The sequence below is a fragment of the Podospora pseudopauciseta genome, chromosome 1 (genome assembly GCF_035222475.1).
Source record: "Podospora pseudopauciseta strain CBS 411.78 chromosome 1, whole genome shotgun sequence".
Classification (NCBI taxonomy): domain Eukaryota; kingdom Fungi; phylum Ascomycota; class Sordariomycetes; order Sordariales; family Podosporaceae; genus Podospora; species Podospora pseudopauciseta.
Genome location: NC_085892.1, coordinates 4,512,551 through 4,531,799, shown reverse-complemented (window position 1 = coordinate 4,531,799; position 19,249 = coordinate 4,512,551). Strand labels below are relative to the sequence as shown.

The following is a 19,249-nucleotide window of genomic DNA, read 5'->3' as shown; positions in this document are numbered from 1 at the left end:
TCTCAAAGAGCTCGAGGACGAGGCTCAACAGACCCGGGAGCAGATTTTCGCTATCTCGGCTGCGTCCAAGTCGACCATTAAGCTTCCGGTACCGGAGCGCTATAGAGGAGAAAAGGCAGAGCTTGGAGGGTTCTTAATCCAGCTCAAGACCTATTTTCGTCAGTACCCAGACCAGTTCACCAACGAAGAGTCGAAGGTGATCTTCGCGGCCACCAGGCTCAAGGACAGGGCTCTCGCATGGTTCGAGCCTATCCTCGACGACTATTACGAGCAGGAGCCGGAGGATCAGGAGAAGATCACCGTAGAATGCTTCGAGAGCTATCGTGCCTTTAAGGCTAAGCTTAAGGAGGTGTTTGGGGAGTACGATAAGGCAAGGCGCGCGCAGAGTAGACTCTTGAGTCTACGCCAGACGCGCTCGGCAGCCGACTACGCGGCTCAGTTCAAGATCGATAGCCTGCGTAGCGCTATTAACGATGAAGGGTTAATACAGCTTTTCTACCATAGCCTTAAGGATAAGGTGAAGGATGAGTTATATAAGGAGACAAGGCCCGACACTATCGACAAGTATATCGCCATGGCCATACGGATCGACGATCGGCAGTTCGAGCATCGTATGGAGAAGAAAGGAGGTAACGGCAGGGGTAGCTACGGTAATAGCTACAGGGGACACTTTAACGGTAACCGCTCTAACGATAGGCGTAAGCGGAGACACCCCAGCACTAGCTACTCCGGCACTACACACTCGGGACCGATGGACGTCGATGCTATACAGCAGCAGAGGCCGCAAGGCCGAGGCTAGGGCAGAGACAACCTCAAGTGTTTCAACTGCGGTAAGGCAGGACACTTCAAGAAGGACTGTAAGGCACCCAAACGGCTCGGATAGAAAAAGGAGATCGCATCAACTACCACATCGAAGGGACCGAGGGTTGTGGAGGTAGCAGCCATCGGGTATTAATAAAGCGGAGCGGCAAGCTCCGAGGAAGACTCTAACTGGCACGCCGGATAGGAAGATATAGAGTTCCAGGAAGTAAAGGAAGCACTAGAAAGGCTAAAGGCGGAGCACGAGGAAGGAGATCTCCAGATATAGGCCTTGCGGGATCAGATAGCACAGATTACTGCGGAAGTCACTACGGAGGTCGCCAAGGACGAGGGTCTCGCGTAAGGACCTACTAGGTAGACGATACTAGAGAGACAGTATGGCAAGCACGGAATTACTATCTCACAGGATACATTATAGCCTATAAAGCTCTTATATAAGAGCTAGGAAGAGTATTGGAAAGGCAGGAAAGTCGCCAGTATCGGGATCGCGAAGTTATCAGGAGATATACCAACACCCACATAGTACACACCCTATAAGGGGGATACGGCACAGCTTCATCCCAGGCATCCGGAGCATCGGAGAGTACCTTGGTTCCAGTGTATTACACACGGATGTATGGAGCACCACCAGAGCAAGTCGCTATACGGCCACTGGCCGGTACGTAAGGTGGGCAAGGAGGGCAAGCTACAGCCAATTAAAAGGACTATAGCCTGGTGGGAAAAAGCCTAACAGGAGGACCTGAACGACTACGTCTTATGGAAGGTTTAGGACCCAGTTAAACTGAAGAATGGCCTTTAAGTAATACAGATCGCACCAAGGCATACGAGGTGCTGCGTCGAATACGTAGACGGTTAGAACATAGACGATAGTATACGCTCGTGGGAGGAAGTGGTACTAGGATAGTGCTAAAGCCTAGACTACGCTATATATTTACGAGAGAAGGTTAAGCGATATTATTAAGCCAAGACGCCTAAAACTAAATAGAAGAACCGCTATCGAGCGTAGATGCGAGTAAATACCAGAGACGGAAAATAGGAGGAAGCTAGGCGGGTATAGTTAAAAAACTTTATATTACTAGTTAACCCGGAGCAGGAGGACGCTCTTAAACGATATAACCGCTTAGGAAACGACTCGCGGCCCTTCGCGGGGGCCGTTAACCTCTAACGGACCACGAACGGTATTTTCGAAAGTATCGGCGTAAGGCGAAGGTATAGGATAACGACCCGGCGCTCGTTAGCGAGGTCGCTACCGCATAAGGAAGAGGTAAGAAAGACAAACGCCTCTAGGTTACTGTACGATGGAAAGATCTCCAGGCAGTAACATTGGTAAACGGTAGTGCAGAAACGAACCTAATTTCACTATAGTTCGTATACCAGGCCCGTATACTATGGAAGAAAAAGAAAGAATAGATCGTTATATAAAGACTATTTCCCACGTAAAAGGTCTATAGGGAGATACTACCCCTGGATATTACAGTCGAAGGAAAAACAATACTAATTATATTCGACATTATAGATATAGGACCCTCGAAGGATATAATCCTAGGGCAACTATAGTATAAAGACTATAACCTAGACATCGATTGGAGGGATAGTAGTTACCTACGACTAAGAGAGCCTTAGAAGTATCTAACCAACGATAGAAGATTAGGAGCACGTATGGAGCAGAGTGCAGGATAAGCACTTTCCACGGCACTACCGCAAGGAGCATAGGAAGTAATGGTATATTCTATTGATATAGGCGGTAAGATCGAAGAAGTAGGGTTAACGACGTTGGTAGAGATATTAGAGGTTAATAAGTACGCCTACTACAATAACGTAGAGAAGGGCAAGAAAAAAGTAGTACCGGTAGAATATTAAGGACACCCAGCCTTCACGGCTAAGCACTTAGAGGGGCTTCCAGAGTAAGGACCGTGGGACCACGAGATTAAATTAAAAGAAGGAGCTAAACTACGGTTATTTAAAGTCTATTACACTAACGATAAATAAAGTAAAGAGCTACGGAAATACTTAAACGAGAATCTAAAGAAAGGGTATATTAGGGAGTCCACATTACTAATAGGATATCCCGTATTCTTCGTGCCGAAGAAGGACGGTAGCTTACGACTATATATAGATTACCGCTAGCTAAATAACGAGACGGTAAAAAACAATTACCCGCTACCGTTAATATCTAGGTTACGGAGTTAACTAGTAAGGGCGCGATACTTTATACGCTTAAATATACCTGTCGGGTACGCCCATATACGGATTAAAGAAGGAAACGAATGGAAAATAGCGTTTCGTATACCCTATAGTTATTTCGAGTATCTTATAATACTATTTAGGTTAACTAATACGCCCGCGACGTTCTAATCTCTCGTTAACCATACGATACGGAAGTACCTCGATAAGACAGCGGTATACTATCTCGATAACGTTCTTATCTACTTACGCACTCTAGAGGAGTATAAACAGTATATACGAGAGATACTTAATACGTTATACGGAGCCGGACTCTTAATTAATAAGGAGAAGAGCGAGTTCTACGTGTAAAAAACAGTATATTTAAAATATCTAATATCGCTAGGTAAGGTACGTATAGAACCGGGGAAAATTACGGTAGTTAAGGACTAGCTTACGCCGCAATTATAAATATACGTTAGGGAATTCTTAGGGTTTATAAATTTCTATCGGATATTTATTTAGAGTTACGTAGGTATTGCAAGGCTACTTAACCACTTAATTAAGAAGGACGTGGAATTCCGGTAGGGGCAAGAAAAGGAGTAGGCCTTCCAGGAGCTAAAAGAGGCTATTTTGAAAGACCCGGTACTTAAATTGCTAGACCCTAGTCGACTATTTAAAGTCGAGGCGGATGCATTAGACTATGCGATCGGTGGATAACTAGGGTAGCGAGACGACGACGGCAAGCTATACCCGGTAGCCTTCTTTTCGAAGAAGCTTAAAGGAGCACGTCAGAACTACCCGATCCACGATAAGAAACTACTCGCCATTATCGAAGCGTTCGAGGAGTGGAGGCTATACCTCAGCGGTACTAAGTACAAGGTATAGGTCTATACGGATTATAAGAATCTGCGGTACTTTACTACTACGAAGGTCCTCAACGCACGGCAAATACGATAGTTAGAGTTTCTCTCGGAATTTAATTTCCAGATTAACTATAAGAAGGGCTCGGAGAACGTTAGGGCAGACGCACTTAGCCGACGAGCCGACTACCACAAGGATGCACCCAGGGAGTCACCACCACTACTTAAGGAGGCGCCGGATGGCACTCTCAAGCATCCACTGCAGCCGTGGATAGAGTGTTGCGTAGTGTATCGTGAGAAGGCCACTTCCAGCAAGCACTAAGGGAAGTTAGGCAACGATATTACAGAGTAATGCTGGCAAGAAAAGCTGGAGCCACAGGGTATCCAGAAAGACAGTTAGGAAAGACTGTGGTATAGGAATCGAGCGTACGTAAGGCCAGGTGACAGGACAGCACTAGTAATAGAGATTCACGCATCGAAGCTCGGAGGACACATAGGTATCGCTAAGACTATAAAAAAGATTAAGCAGCACTTTAACTAGCCAGGGATTAAGGACGACGTTAAGGAAGCCATCCAGTTATACCATACGTGTGAAAGAACGAGGGTTGCAAGGCATAAGCCCTATGGATTTCTGGAGCCACTGCCAGTAGTAGAACGGCCATAGAGTTTAGTTACGATAGACTTTATTACTAAATTACTAGAGTCTAAGGACACGGTAACCGGCGTTAAATACGATAGTATATTAACGGTGGTCGATAGGCTTACTAAGTAGGCATACTTCCTGCCTTATAAAAAAACCTAGTCGGCAAAATAACTAGCGGATATAGTACTACGGTATATTATAATAATATATATATAGCTAAAGGAATTTATTACGGACCGCGATATTAAGTTCGTATCGAAGTTTTAGAGAGCGTTAATGACGAGGCTAAAGGTAGTAAGTAAAGCGTTTTCGGCCTACTACCCTTAGACAGACGGTTAAACGGAACGGCTTAACTAAATCGTAGAATAATACCTACGGAATTATATTAATTTCGAGCAGGACGATTGGGTTAAACTATTACTTATAGCATAACTAGCATATAATATATTACTAACCGAGACGACTAAAGCTACACCGTTCTTCGCGAATTTCGGCTACGAGGCAGACCTACGGCAGGGACCTACGGTTAAGGTGCCCAGAGCTAGGGTTAAGGCAAATAAAATACATATGCTCCACGGTAAGCTTAAGCAAGAACTAGAGTTTATAAGGGAAAGGATACGGAAATACTATAATACTAGAAGGCTCGAGGGACTTCGCCTTAAGGGGGGAGACATAGTATTCCTTTCCACACGCAATTTACGCACTAAAAGACCTAGTAAGAAGCTGGACCACAGGAAAGTAGGACCATTTAAGGTTAAGAGGAAGATATCGGAGACGGTATTCGAATTGGAGCTACCCAGTACGATGCGTCTACGGTCATATACCTTTCACATCTCACTTTTGGAACCCGCACTACACGCAAAAAAGGCCAATACACAGGCAGTAGCGGAGGACGAAGAAGAGGAGTACGATGTAGAAGAGATACTAGATTCACGGTTCAATAAAGGCCAATTAGAGTATTTGGTTAGCTGGTTAGGATATCCGGTTACAGATAACTCGTAGGAACCACAGGCACACCTTAACTGCCTAGATAAGCAAAAAGAATTCCACCAACGATATCCGGACCGACCAAAACCCAAGCAAGCAAAAAAGACTCGGCCCCGGCCCACAGCTAGATGCTATGAGACGGAGCCAGAACCTCGACAGGAATCGAACCTGCGCCTTCGACGTAGTGGTCGACGTGCTACACACTACACTACGAGGTTAGAAGGTATAAAAGGGACCAAATATAAGTAGTGCCACGCGCCTTAGGCACCTCGGGAAGTGGAAGGCGCACCACTAGCAGTATCTGACGCGGCCAGGAAGGAAGGACCGGCCACGCCCGGATCCAGGGAGAAGTCAGGCGGCCAGTCGAAGCCTGAGGCAGGATCCAGGAAGGAGAAGTCAGGCGGGATAGGGGCGGAAGACTCCGCCGGGGAACGGCTCCGGGGATCCGGGGAGGCGGGGGCCGGAGGAGGTGGGGGAGCGTCGCCAGGCGGTGAGGCAGACTGTGCAGCCAGCGCGGCTTCCTCCTGCTCAACACGCTCCAGCTCTTCCACACTATCAAGGCCACGGGAGACGGCCGCAGCCATTCGCTCAAACCACATTCGTTTCTGTAGGCGTAGACGGTTGATTTTCTGATCCAGGGCAGCGCGCTGGGACTCAGCCTCTGCCATCTCCGTCTCTATCTGATCATGTTGAGTGATGACCTTGCGGAGCTGTTGGACGGATAATCCACGAGCGTCACAAAGGGACTGGTTATGCTGTATACAGGCAGCGCAACGCTCGGAAACGGAGGGAGAGATCTTGCAAGAGAAACCACGTTTCTCGCAAAAGGAACAGGCACGCTTCATAATAGTGGCAAATCGTAGCACTGAAGCAAGTAGCTCGTCGCGATCCGCTGTCTTCGGGTGCGGAGGTCTAGTACCGGGTCGCGCCTTGCTCACACGGTTAGACATTATGGAGTGTAGGGAAATAGGGGAAAAAGGAGAGAACTTACAAGTGTTGGCAGACGTAGGAGAGTAGGCTAGGCCGACGGGACTTCGGCCTGGGAGGGGGAGCGTCGTGTCACGGCTTGACACCTAGTGGGGCGGAGAGCGCACTACGGACCAATCGTTAATGCATAAGCAAGGACCAATTAGGACTGGATTAGAGGGATCGAGGATCGATCCAGAAGAGCCAACTCCAGAGGTGACAGTATCGATAGGATCGAGGGTCGAGTCAATCGATCCAGAACGGTGCCAGGCTTGGCGCGAGGACTATATATACGGAGGAACTGGCTGGCGTAGATAGACAGTTCCGCAGTATGCAATACAAGTCACAATCGTTGGTATTAGACTGTTGTGATTGAGACAAGCCATTGTTGTACACTGTTTAGCTGTACCGAACCAGGATTATTCAGAAGTGCCTTCAACCGATATCCCTTTCAGAGGTTCTGGATAGGGGTTCGTCACACCTAGCTATAATGCGCGTATATGCCAGGGAGCTGCAGAATCATCTGATTTAGTTATTTCTAATATAATTATAGTTAATTCCTTATATTAATGTAGTGTAATTAAGGATAGTATTTATAGGGTGGTAGAGAGTGCGCGACTCGCTTATAATGTACGTTATAAGAATCGAGTATACGTAAAGCTAAATAATAAAATAATATTAATAATAAATATTTATAGATCGAAGTTCGGAGAATATATAGGTATCGCTAAAACTATAGAAAAAATTAGGTAGTACTTTAATTAACTAAACATTAATAATAACGTTAATAAAGTTATTTAATTATACTATACATATAAAAAATAAAGGTTACGAGGTATAAACTTTAGAGATTTCTAAAAGTATTATTAATAGTAAAATGATTATAGAATTTAATTATAATGGATTTTATTATTCAACTTTATAAAATAAAAAATATATTTATTTTATAAAGAGACTTAATCGGTAAAAAATTAATAAATATAGTATTACGGTATATTACTATAATATATTTATAACTAAAGGAGTTTATTACGGACTACAATATTAAATTCGTATCGAACTTTAAAAAGTATTAATGACGGAGCTAAAGATAATAAGTATATATCTTTAACTTACTACCTTTAAACGGACAGTTAAACGGAACGGTTTAACTAAATTATAAAATAATACTTACGGAATTATATCAATTTCGAATAAAATAATTAAATTAAACTATCACTCCAATATAATTAATATATAATTTATCGTTAATACAGATAACTAAAATTACGCCGTTCTTTATAAACTTTAATTATAAAGTAAACTTATAGTAGAGACTAGACGTAGAGGTACCTAGGGCTAAAATTAAGGTAATTAAGTTATATATATTTTACGGTAAGGTTAAGTAAAAACTAGAGTTTATAAAAGAAAGGATATAAAAATATCATAATATTAAAACGCTCGAGGGACCTTACCTTAAGGGGGGAAATATAATATTCTTTTCTATACGTAATTTATATACTAAAAGACCCAATAAGAAGCTAGACTTTAGGAGAGTAAGCCTATTTAAAGTTAAAAGGAAGATATTAAAGATAGTATTCGAAGTAAAGTTACCCAATATAATACGTTTATAAATGTATACTTTTTACATTTTACTTTTAGAACCTGTACTATATATAAATAAAGTTAATACATAAAAAGTAGCGGAAGACGAAAAAAAAATATACGATATAGAAGAAATACTAAATTTATGGTTAAATAAAGGTTAATTAAGGTATTTAATTATAAATAATTTGTAAAAGTTAAAGATAAACTTTTATTATTTAAATACGTAAAAATTTTTTTACTGATAATACTTAAACCGATTAAAACTAAATAAGTAAAAGTTATATTTAAATTTATAGCTATACTTATAAATCTAAATATAGAAAAACCTTACTAAAAATCGAACCTACGCCGTTAATATTATAATCGACGTACTACGTATTATAGTATAAGGTTAGTAAGTACGAGGAAATCCAGGCCTAACTAATACCGTACGCCTCTACTATTAAATTTTTTTTAAAAAATATATTACCGTAAAAAAGCTAAAAAATGAATATCTAAATTTACAGACGGTATCTATAAATTTAAATATAGAACCTCGGCGGGAATCGAACCTACGCCTTCGACGTAATGACCGACGTATTATATACTATACTATAAGGTTAAAAGGTATAAAAGAACCTAAATATAAATAGTACTACGCGTCTTAATTACCTTAAGAAATAAAAGGTACGCTACTAACGGTGTTTAACGCGGTTAAAAAGGAAGGACCAGTAATATTAAGATCTAAAAGAAGGTTCGAAAGCTAATCGAGGCCTAGGAAAGGATTTAAAAAAAGTTAGAATAAATAATAATAAATAATTCCACTATTAAAAAATCCCGAAAGAAAGTGAAACGAGTAACTTACTTCTTATACTTAACTCGCTCTAGCTTTTCCATGCTATTAAAACTACGAGATACGGCCCGCAATATCTTTTTTAGCTAAGCTTTTTTTTTGCGATAACAGCGACGTACTTTAGCGTTAGTAGCCTCTACTAGTTCCTCAGCTCGCTTCAGTTCGGCTTCTACAATATTATATCATAAAATAATTCAAGATAACTAGCGTAGGGTAACGCCTAGAGCGTTATAGTAAAAAAAGTGCGCCGAATATATTTATAGTAGCGCGAAGAATCGGAAGAAGAAAGGACGTAAAATAGGTTACGGAAAATATACGTGGAATGAAATAATAATATTATAATTAAGTTACAGAGGATCTTTTCTATAAAGCCTTATGTTAAAATACAGCTTTTGTTTGTGGATTTTACAGTGTATCTAAGCTCTGTATATTACAGGGCCTTAGAGGCAAAACGATGGTTTGAATCAGCAGTGTTTAGGGACTGCGTGTGACGAACCCCTATCTAGAACCTCTGAAAGGGATATCGGTTGAAGGCGCTTCTGAATAATCCTAGTTCGGTGCAGCTAAACAGTGCACAACAAGATGTCTTAATGTAAACACTAGATACCGTGAATACAACTTGAATTGCATACTGCGGAACTGTCTATCTACGCCAGCCAGTTCCTTCGTATATATAGTCCTCGTGCCAAGCCTGGCACCGTTCTGTATCGATTGACTCGACCCTCGATCCTATCGATACTGTCCCCTCTGGGATTGACTCTTCTGGATCGATCCTCGATCCCAATGATCCTGTCCTGATTGGTCCTTGCTTATGTACTAACGATTGGTCCGTGGTGCGCCCCGCGCCCCACTAGGTGTCAAGCCGTGACACTGCCCTGCTATATGGCTGATCTGTGACAGTTTTTTGTTTGTAAAGGCTTAACTAACTAATTTCCTAAAAGTAGAAAAGTTAACAAATAAATACAGAAAGTATTATAATTGAAATATATTTATTTTTATTAATTGTGTTCTTTCAACTTTTAAATAAATATTAAATGTACTATTATAATACATAAATATCGAATAATTTTTATAATATAGAAGTAATAATAAACTAAACTTTATATTTATGAAGTCTAGATTATAGTTTAATTTATACATTAAAGTTATATTAGAATAAAACCTTAACTATTAATAGTAACTAGTTAAATAAAATAATATAAGCAGATCATTTTTTTTAGGAATTATTTAATAATATTTGTTTTATTTAAAGTTAAAAGAAACATTAAAAAAGTAATAATAAAATATATTTAAAATGATTTACATTATTTCTTTTCTATTTGTTAGCAGAGCTATTTATAGTTTCATTATTTTATACTTTAAAAGCTATATTATTATTAACTTGTTAAAAGCATTTAAAAGTACCCTTTGTTTTGTTTTATTATGCCCAAATCCTTTACAGATAGGAGGGAGCTCGAGGTCAGTGGCACTATCTCAGTTTAGCCAGAAGCAACACTCCCCTTTAGATCAGCCTCAATACTTGTTCGGGAACTACATGGAACTACTACACCAAGCCTGTAAAGCGGGTTGTGAAGGTCTCAAGGATAGCAGTGACAGGTGGAACGAAGGCGACTTACGATCTCTCAACCTGTCTACAGGGATAGCAAGAGCCGCACAGTCAATATTCCTTAAAAATGGCCGAAATAATGCTCCTAGGGGGATTTTGCACGCTTGGTAGGTAGGAGTTGCTTGCTCACACACACGTCTTGGTTGAGTAGGTATAAATGATTTCGAGATTAAGCAGAACCCATTGGTGTTATTGGTCGTGATAGCAGCACGCATCAGATGTATATTTATACAGTGGATACAGCCCTACAAGTCTCCGTGCAACTTGGCTATTATCTGTGGTAGCTCGGTTATCTCGACTGCTTGCTTTACCCCTAATCGTCGACATTGTATCTCGAGGCGTTTTGCCGCAAGCCACTCCCTCCCAAGCGTGACTATGATGGGGAAACCGACTAAATCGGCATCCATCAACTTCCAGGGTAGAGTCTTTTGCCTGTCGTCCAGCACGACATCGAGATATTTGGCCTGAACTCGTCCTATCTGGTTGATCTGGCGATACACCTCCACCGCATCCTGTTCGTCGACACCAGCGCCCATAACTATGACACAGGAGTAGGGTGCAATAGCCACCGGCCAATTCAATCCCTTTTCGTCCATCAGGAGCTCTGCGACGGCGCCAATAATGCGTGAGATACCGATTCCATAGCAACCCATCTGCATTGGCACAGCTTTCCTCTCATCATTGGGCACCAAGATTGTAGCTCCCAGGGCTTCTGAGTACCGGGTGCCAAGGTAAAATGTGTGTCCTAACTCCATTGCCCTCTCTGCCTTTAAATGTCCGGATACGCACGAAGGGCACTTGTCGCCTGTCTGGATCCGAATGAGATTGAGTGGTCTGTCTTTGTTCCATTGGTTGGTGTTTTGAACTGAAACCGACACTGGCACTTGGTTGCGTGGCGTCAAATTTTTGGGCCAACTTGGGATGGTTGGCGTAGTTCCCACCAGGCTCTCAGAGAAAGACAGCGGAAGCCGGCAGTCAACAATGTTCACGAGCTCCACAGCTGTCCCACCCGCAGCTGCCGCCGTCGACCACAGCGGCAGCGCATCCTCAACACCGGCATCCAGGTCAGGTATTATGGATTTCACCTCCGCAATGTTTATGTCAAGGTCCGTATACTCTCTCAACGCACCTCCATCAAGTGGTTGTGTTTGCTTAGGGTACCAGACGTTGACCAATTTGGTTCGGTCCTTGGTGATGCCTCGCCAGACGCGGAAGGTCGTGTCACTGACAACCTGGTCAGAAAGTACTGATTCAGCCACCTCCTCGTTAGCAACATAGTTGCAGCTATCACAACTGATAACATGGTCTTCTCCAAGTGGCGTGGGAAGATGGTATTCGTGGCTGAGATTACCTCCCATGTTACCTGAGCTGGCCTTGGCTGCTAACACTGGGAGTTTCATCTCCTCAAATATCTGCGAATACACCAGACGAACGTTATCGTAGGTTTTTAGAGCGGACTCTTTGCTGCTGTCGAAGGTATAGAGGTCCTTCATAACGAATTCTCGTCCGCGGAGGAGGCCATGGCGCGGGCGAAACTCATCGCGGTACTTGGGTGTAATCTGAAATAGCCTGAGGGGGAGATCCTTTGCTGTCTTGGCCGTCTGGGCCACCAGAGCGGTAATTTCCTCTTCATGTGTTGGGGCCAGAAGGTAGCCAACGTTTTTCCGGTCAGAGAACTTGAAGAGCTGCAGGGAAGGCAGTGTCAACACCAGGTGTTCAAACAAGGCATGACGATTTGACACACCTCGGACGCGGTATTCTCAAGCCTCCCACTCTTGTCCCAGAGAGACTGGCTTGATACAGCCGACAACGAGACCCTCGAGGCAGCTGGAGACCGGGACAGTGGCCATGGGTAAGCATGGGACCATGGTTAGTGCGCCGAGGGAGAGACTCACCCAACATATGCTCCATATGTCTGGCCACCAGCTCCTCGAGCTTGGTCTGCACGCGCCTCCCCAGAGGAAGCATGTGGAAGATACCGGCGTGAGAAGGGCGCAAAAACCCAGCACGGATCAGCATCGCATGCCCATTTTCTACTCCCGATGCTGGTCTTTTTTTGGTGGGAAACCATACCCGCGAGAGACGGGTGAGCGCGGGCGGGATCATACTGTGGCGGTTTTCTTGGTGATTTTACCTTGGGTGGTCCCGCAACATGTTGACGGCATCTGGCATACAGAAAGGACAAGATATATCGTAGGATAGTTTAGTTCAACAGCCTCAAATACTCCGTATTTTCTGTCCAATAACAGACCCCCCATAGACTGCGCAGCGGGCCGCAGCTTGCTACTGAGGCCCCACCCTGAGCTTGCCTGCCGGGAGACGGGCGGCGTGCAGGGTTGGCTCCAGTGCTACTTCAACTTTTTTCTTCTCCCCACTCCAAAACTTCAGTCGGTCGACCAAAGCAGTCGACAATTCCCAGTTTGACGCAGCCCAACACGCAATTCTTTCCAGACACGCGCACTTTACGGGAGCCCTGTCCATCACCCCGCCCATTCGCCATTGAATTCTCAGCGATTCCAACAAACAGCTCCTCTGAGCTCGGCGAGACGCAATGGGTATCAAGCGCACGAAGGACAAGAAAAAGGCTGCGAAATCAACATTTGATGAGGCCGCCCTTGCTCAACTGACAAGCAAAATTGACAAGACTCTTGGTGGATCTGAGAAGCAGGAGACGACAAAGCGCAAGAGACAGCGCGACAGCGACGATACCCCCGACTCGAAGCGACGTCAGACCCAGCCTCACGAGCAGCAAATGCAAGGAGGGAGAAGCGACAAGCATACTGTTCTCTTGGACGAGATTCTAGCCCTCGGCGGAGACAAGGAGGATCTCGAATTGGTAGCCAATCTTGAATCAGACAACGAGGATGGTGATGCGCCCAAGTCCAAGCCTGCTGCGGCCGATGGCTCTTTAGACGATGCCCTCCGGCAAGAGCTAGCCAAGTTCGCTTCCAGCCTTGGCTTCCAGAAGCTACGTGACGACGAGGAAGACCCCAATACCGATGATTCTGAGCCGGAAGACGAGGATGTTAAGGGCGGGGAGGCCGAGCTAGACACGGAGGAAGAGGGCGAGGGGGAAGATGAACAACAAGAAGACCAGGAGGAGGAGGAGGAGGAGGAGGAAGCAGAACTCGACGAAGATCAGGAAGGCCAAGCGGAAGAGCCCGTGGCTGAGAAAGTGAAAGAAGTAGTGGACCAGCGGCAAGAAGCTCGCCAGGGCAAGAAATCAGGCAAGCTGGTTAGTACTTCGCGGTTGCACCTTGTTACCTCAGGGTCAAAAACTTGTGGCTAACATGGACTAGATTTTTGAACCAAGACCTGATTGGCACGGCCTCTCGATGGAGGGTCTTCCGTCTACTGTTTCCGGCAATGCCAAACCGCACTTCGCTTCGATTGCCAACTTGAAGACATATGCGCAGGCGCTTTTGGACGAAGACTCGGCAGCTTTTAACAAAAAACAGTCCTCGAGCTCGACCCAGAGGTTTATGTCCACCATCATGTCATCCGGCACACTGTCGGACAAAGTATCAGCCCTCACCTTGTCTATACAGGAGTCCCCCCTCCATACCTGCAAGGCTTTCGAAAATCTGATCGCGCTTGCTGGCAAGAAAAGCCGCGGACAAGCAATCGCAGCGCTGGGGGCGCTGGTTGATCTTCTCGGCAACGGTTCAGTGCTCCCAAGCGACCGTCGTCTGCGAGTTTTCGGTGCTCAGCCTGCACTCCTGTGCGCTCTTCACGGACAGGGCTCTTCCCCATGGACGCAATCTAGCAAGCTGCCCGGCAAGCTTACCCAGTCGCATTTGATGATGTGGGCATATGAGGATTGGCTTAAAGATGCCTACTTCCGCATCATCCAGCTCTTGGAGACCTGGTGTTCCGATGAGATTGAATACTCGAGGTCGCGAGCTCTCGATTTCGTCTTTGGCCTTCTCAAAAGCAAGCCTGAGCAGGAGGCCAATCTCCTCCGGCTGCTCGTGAACAAGTTGGGCGACCGGGAGCGCAAAATTGCATCACGAGCGTCGTATCTCATTTTGCAGTTGTTGAACCTCCACCCAGGAATGAAAGCTGTCGTCATCAAGACTGTGGAGCTCGAGGTTCTTCTCAAGCCAGGGCAAAGTATGCGCACAAGGTATTATGCTGTCAACACTTTGAACCAGACAATCCTGAGTACGAAGGAGCCCGCCATTGCCGACAACCTTCTGCGGATATATTTTGAGTCCTTCTTGTCACTGTTAAAGACGGGCTCACTGGGCGATATGGGCGGCCTGGACAGTGAGAAAAAGGTCGACCACAACCGGAAGAAGGACAAGAAGCGGAAGGGACCCAGCACTACCGTTACTGGAAACGAGCAGGAAACGGCGCAAAAGCTAGTATCTTCGTTACTCACAGGCGTCAACCGAGCCATCCCCTTTGCCGGGGCCGATGACTCGACTCTGGAAAAGCACCTCGATACCCTCTTCCGGATCACACATTCATCCAATTTCAACACGAGTGTGCAGGCCCTAATGCTCATACAGCAGCTAGCCTCATCAAAACTGTTGGCCGTGGATAGGTTTTACCGGACATTGTATGAGTCTCTCCTCGACCCAAGACTTATCACTTCATCCAAGCAGGCGCTGTATCTTAATCTTTTGTATCGGGCCATGAAGAACGACGTCGACGTTCGGCGCGTCAAGGCCTTTGTCAAGAGACTGGTTCAGGTTTTGAGCTTGCACCAAGCTCCGTTCGCCTGTGGAATCTTGTTTTTGATCGCCGAGCTGCAATCCAATTTCCCGGACCTTCATACTTTGCTTGACGAGCCTGAAGATAACGAGGACGATGAGGACGAGGTGTACAAGGATGTTAGGGACGAGGAGCCTCACACCCAGGCTCCTGTGCAAGAGGGAGAAACGACAACCCTTCGACGCAGTGGGGCTTACGATGGCCGCAAACGAGACCCGGAGCATAGCAATGCCCACCGGAGCTGCCTCTGGGAGCTGGTAAGTGCTGTTCTTCCAATTGAAGTCATGCCGTAGGTTTGTGGCCATGCACTAATCAAAGTGTTTTCTCTGTTCTAGGTACCGTTCCTTTCCCATTATCACCCATCAGTTGGCGTGTTTGCTACAAATCTGCTGTCTCGACAGGACAAGAAGCTTCCCAAGCCTGACCTGGCCAACCATACGTTGATGCACTTCCTTGACAGGTTTGTGTACCGCAATCCCAAGACCGAGGATCCCAAACGGGGTGGTTCTATCATGCAGCCTGTACTTGCGTCGGGCAGCGCCTCGCACATTGTGGCATCTCACAAGGCAGAAGCCAAACAGGCCAAGACTGTCAACTCGGCTTCATTCTGGAATTTGAAGCCCGAGCAAGTCTCGGCCGAAGATGTCTTCTTTCACGAATACTTCGCCCGTATTGGCAAGCCTGCCGAAGGCGCACAGAAGAAGGAGGAAGCCAAGATTGCGGCTGATTCTGATGACGAGGAGGCCGAAGACGAGATCTGGGAAGCGCTGGTCAATTCTCGGCCCGAGGTCGAGGGAGACGATGCGGACGAGGTTTCAGACATTGACATGGAGGGCTACGAGGATTCCGACGAGGACATGGACGTTGATGCTACGATTGATCAGGATATGGAAGACCTCGGGTCGGATGTTTCTGATGATGATGGATTCGAGGGCATCTTTGGAGATTCCGAGGAAAGCGAAGACGATGACGGTGAAGGCGAGGACGACAAGGCCCAGGGACCCAAGGAGGAGGCACGGAAGAAGTTCAGCGAGGCCAGACGTAGGAAGAAGGAGCTCAAGGCTCTCCCCACGTTCGCTTCAGTTGATGACTACGCCGAGATGTTGGCCGACGAGCAAGACGGGTTGGAAGACTAGCATGTCCTGTACAGCATTTTGGTTGGAAAGTGCGAGGTCACAACTATTGAGACTCCTCTTTATTTAGGGTGGACGGGAGTTTGTGTTAATCAAAAAAGGGGGCAAAAAGTGGCTTGTTTTATTGCTATCTAAGTCAGCCCTGTGGGCATCATGGGCAGAGGTTCTAGGTATCGAACCACTCCAGCGGGTCGTTTTGTGTGAAGATGGCGCGGAAAGTGTGGCCACCATCGGGTTCTTCCTTGTCTTCGGTATCTTTTCACTATAAGCTGAGCACTTCTCGGGTCTCCATTGACCTCCTATGACTTTGCACTTTGACTTACGGATACTGTGGAGCTTGGCTTCGTCGTCCGGGCCTCCGGTGAAAGCACGGAAATGAATGTAGGCTGGGCCATCATCAGGCAGAGCGGGAATCCTGACTTTGCCGAAGATATGAATCCCGTATGCGGAGACGGCGACACGAACTTGCTGGAAGTCGTCAAGCGTAAAGCCGGCTAACTCGGCATCACTGAGATGCTCAGCAGCCGCAAAGTATTCCGGCTCATGTTCTTTTATGGGGGACAAATGCAAATGTGTAAGCGATCAGGACATTGCTGGCCAGGAATGGGCGAAAAGGCAGGCTATTTTGGCATACTGTCATGCTCGTGACGGATATGAACGAGTGTTTTCTTCAATTCATGTTCAATCTGCTCAAAGACCCGGAGCGACTCCTCCTTTGGCTCATGAGTGGCCCCCAGCTCGACGGTTTCTGCGGTGGCCTACTACAGTTAATAGGGCTAGCCACCGCCACGACTGGGGGATGTTGCTTGCCAGCAAACGTACCATAATGGGTGTTACTGTGTATATGTATGGACTGGAAGCGGTGAATAGTAACAGAAGCAGCGGCGGTAATAGAGGAAAATAAAATAGTGGGTGGGCTCAGATGGAGGGGCATGTCAACCATTTCTGTTGCCTCAATTCAAGGCAAGTGAGCAGTTCATCCAATTGCGTCAGTGGCCGGCCACGAGATACGGCACAGATTGCTTGCGCCCGTGCATCCTGCACGCCAGAACACGGGATTCTGTCTCGTGGCTGTAAGACATTGCGTGTCTGAAGATTCCATGTGTAAGCCTCGACGATGCACACACCTTAGCTAAGCATTTGTGCCAAGACGTCACCATCTTGAGCCGGCCCCCCCGGGTGCTATGAAAACCGTTGCCGAGGTTTTGAAGCCATGTTCTGCTTCGTTCACCCCGGCACTCCTTCCCGTAAGAGCTGATTGCTGGTCACGTCGGTACAAGCTTGTGCCGTTGGCACTGACATCGAAGCTCAGTCTCACCAGAGTTACTGCAGTAAGTTCTTCAGCATTGCTCTATGCCGGTCCGGCGCTGCTTGAACATAGACTCGAAGCCTGGGCAGTGTATTCCCTCAATATCTATATCTTTTGGCGTCTGCCATGTTCATGATAAGTAAACTGGCTGATAGATTTGCATCTAGACCCTAGCCTCCCGGGATCCACCCTCTCCGTGTGTCCGCTCGCCTGCGACATCGACGCGAGCAAGGTGGATCCGTCCAAAGCAATTCCCGCCAGCCGTCGTGCGGTGCCTGGCAGACAGGTTGCGAAACCCGGATTTCGGTGACATAAAACCCGTCTTGTCTTCCTCGCCCGAGGCCGCCTCTTCGCCATGTCCTCCCGTTTACTCTCGGCCACGCGACGCCATACTTCCACCCTCCGCCTTGTCTCTACCCCTAGGTCTAGGCACTGTATCCCAACACCACCGTCTCGTGCTATCTCGACTACCACAGGTAAGCTCAAAGCAATCATGGTATATGCTCTGCGTCCTGTAAACTAGGCCACTGACAGTCTGCCTGATCGGTCCCAAGATTCGGCCAGTGCTTCCGTTGCAGCCGATAAACCGCCGTTTTTCCGTCGAACCGCCTCCGTCACCGGCCGCATCCTCCTCTTCACCGCTCTCGGCTTCATCATGGCCGCTGCGCCCGCGTACGAGTCCGCTAGGACAATCCTTTCGCCACCAGATGATGCTGCCAGCCTCACCATGTACGCTCCCGAAGATGACGATGCCAAGGCCAAGGAAGACTACATCAACTCACACCCCCTGGTCGCCTCCCTTCGCGCCGACCCTGATATGATTGAGTCTCGCCCGCATATGAAAATACCCGAGACCTGGAGGAAGCACAACTTGACAGGCGGCACACTCATGGGACCAGGGAAAGTGACAGTTCCTCCTTTTAGTTGGTCAGAACGAAGCGGCAAGAGCTATGTTCAAATATCGCACGTGGGAACCGACTTGTGCGGCCATGAAGGCATCATCCACGGCGGATTCCTCGCCACGATGTTGGACGAGGGGCTGGCGCGGTGCTCTTTTCCTGTGCTGCCTTTTAACGTGGGCATGACAGCCAAGCTTGAGATCAATTACAAGGCACCCGCCATGGCCAATCAGTATCTGGTGCTCCGGGCGACGACAGTCAAGGCAGAGGGGAGGAAAGCGTGGGTTGAGGGCCATATCGAGACTTTGCCTACCGAGGAGGGCCAGCAGCCAACAGTACTGGCCACGGCGAGCGCTCTTTTCATTTCTCCTAGACAGGCATCGGTATGGACATTTCTGAATGCAGACCCTCAGGCCGATTCAAGACACGTTCTGCTGACAAACTTGGCGCTTACAGACCATGGCAAAGATTTACCCAGTAACATGAAACAGCGCACGCAAGCTCGTGGTGAGTGGGGGACTGGGAGATGACACATGGCGTGGATAGAAGTTGTAGGGGGTAGACATACATTTACATCGTTGCTATTTCGCATAGAGGCATCTTAATAGAGGCATCTGAATAGAGGTATAGTTAGAGCAGATGCTGCTGCCGCTTTGGTAGTAGCAGGTCGCGATCGGCCGTATATAGTCGATACCAGTCATGTAGGGGCGCAATGCTTCATAG

At 46.7% G+C, this 19,249-nt stretch overlaps 4 protein-coding genes and 1 non-coding gene across 5 annotated transcripts; 2 read left to right on the top strand and 3 right to left on the bottom strand.

Moving 5' to 3' along the window:
- Nucleotides 1–5,622: 5,622 nt before the first annotated feature.
- QC763_0014950 lies at nucleotides 5,623–5,693 on the bottom strand. Its single transcript has one exon. It is a non-coding gene; the product is annotated as a tRNA-OTHER (tRNA).
- A 4,913-nt stretch (nucleotides 5,694–10,606) lies between these two features.
- QC763_112830 (uncharacterized protein) lies at nucleotides 10,607–12,686 on the bottom strand. Its single transcript, XM_062907868.1, has 3 exons — nucleotides 12,362–12,686; nucleotides 12,211–12,293; nucleotides 10,607–12,151 (listed from the first exon to the last, which is right to left on the bottom strand). Exons 1-3 carry the CDS (start codon nucleotides 12,570–12,572, stop codon nucleotides 10,712–10,714), a joined length of 1,734 nt encoding a protein of 577 aa, XP_062770851.1. The 5' UTR covers nucleotides 12,573–12,686; the 3' UTR covers nucleotides 10,607–10,711.
- A 139-nt stretch (nucleotides 12,687–12,825) lies between these two features.
- MAK21 (RNA-binding ribosome biosynthesis protein mak21) lies at nucleotides 12,826–16,587 on the top strand. Its single transcript, XM_062907867.1, has 3 exons — nucleotides 12,826–13,701; nucleotides 13,766–15,442; nucleotides 15,521–16,587. Exons 1-3 carry the CDS (start codon nucleotides 13,018–13,020, stop codon nucleotides 16,319–16,321), a joined length of 3,162 nt encoding a protein of 1,053 aa, XP_062770850.1. The 5' UTR covers nucleotides 12,826–13,017; the 3' UTR covers nucleotides 16,322–16,587.
- QC763_112810 (uncharacterized protein) lies at nucleotides 16,419–17,375 on the bottom strand. The gene is made up of 4 exons (XM_062907866.1): nucleotides 17,141–17,375; nucleotides 16,953–17,076; nucleotides 16,642–16,866; nucleotides 16,419–16,573 (listed from the first exon to the last, which is right to left on the bottom strand). The coding sequence occupies exons 1-4, from the start codon at nucleotides 17,141–17,143 to the stop codon at nucleotides 16,485–16,487; spliced, it is 441 nt and encodes a 146-aa protein (XP_062770849.1). The 5' UTR covers nucleotides 17,144–17,375; the 3' UTR covers nucleotides 16,419–16,484.
- On the top strand, nucleotides 17,332–19,056 carry QC763_112800 (uncharacterized protein; the record flags this gene model as incomplete). Its single annotated transcript, XM_062907865.1, has 3 exons — nucleotides 17,332–17,649; nucleotides 17,795–18,103; nucleotides 18,182–19,056. The coding sequence occupies exons 2-3, from the start codon at nucleotides 17,983–17,985 to the stop codon at nucleotides 19,054–19,056; spliced, it is 996 nt and encodes a 331-aa protein (XP_062770848.1). The 5' UTR covers nucleotides 17,332–17,649; nucleotides 17,795–17,982.
- Between the last annotated feature and the right edge of the window lie 193 nt (nucleotides 19,057–19,249).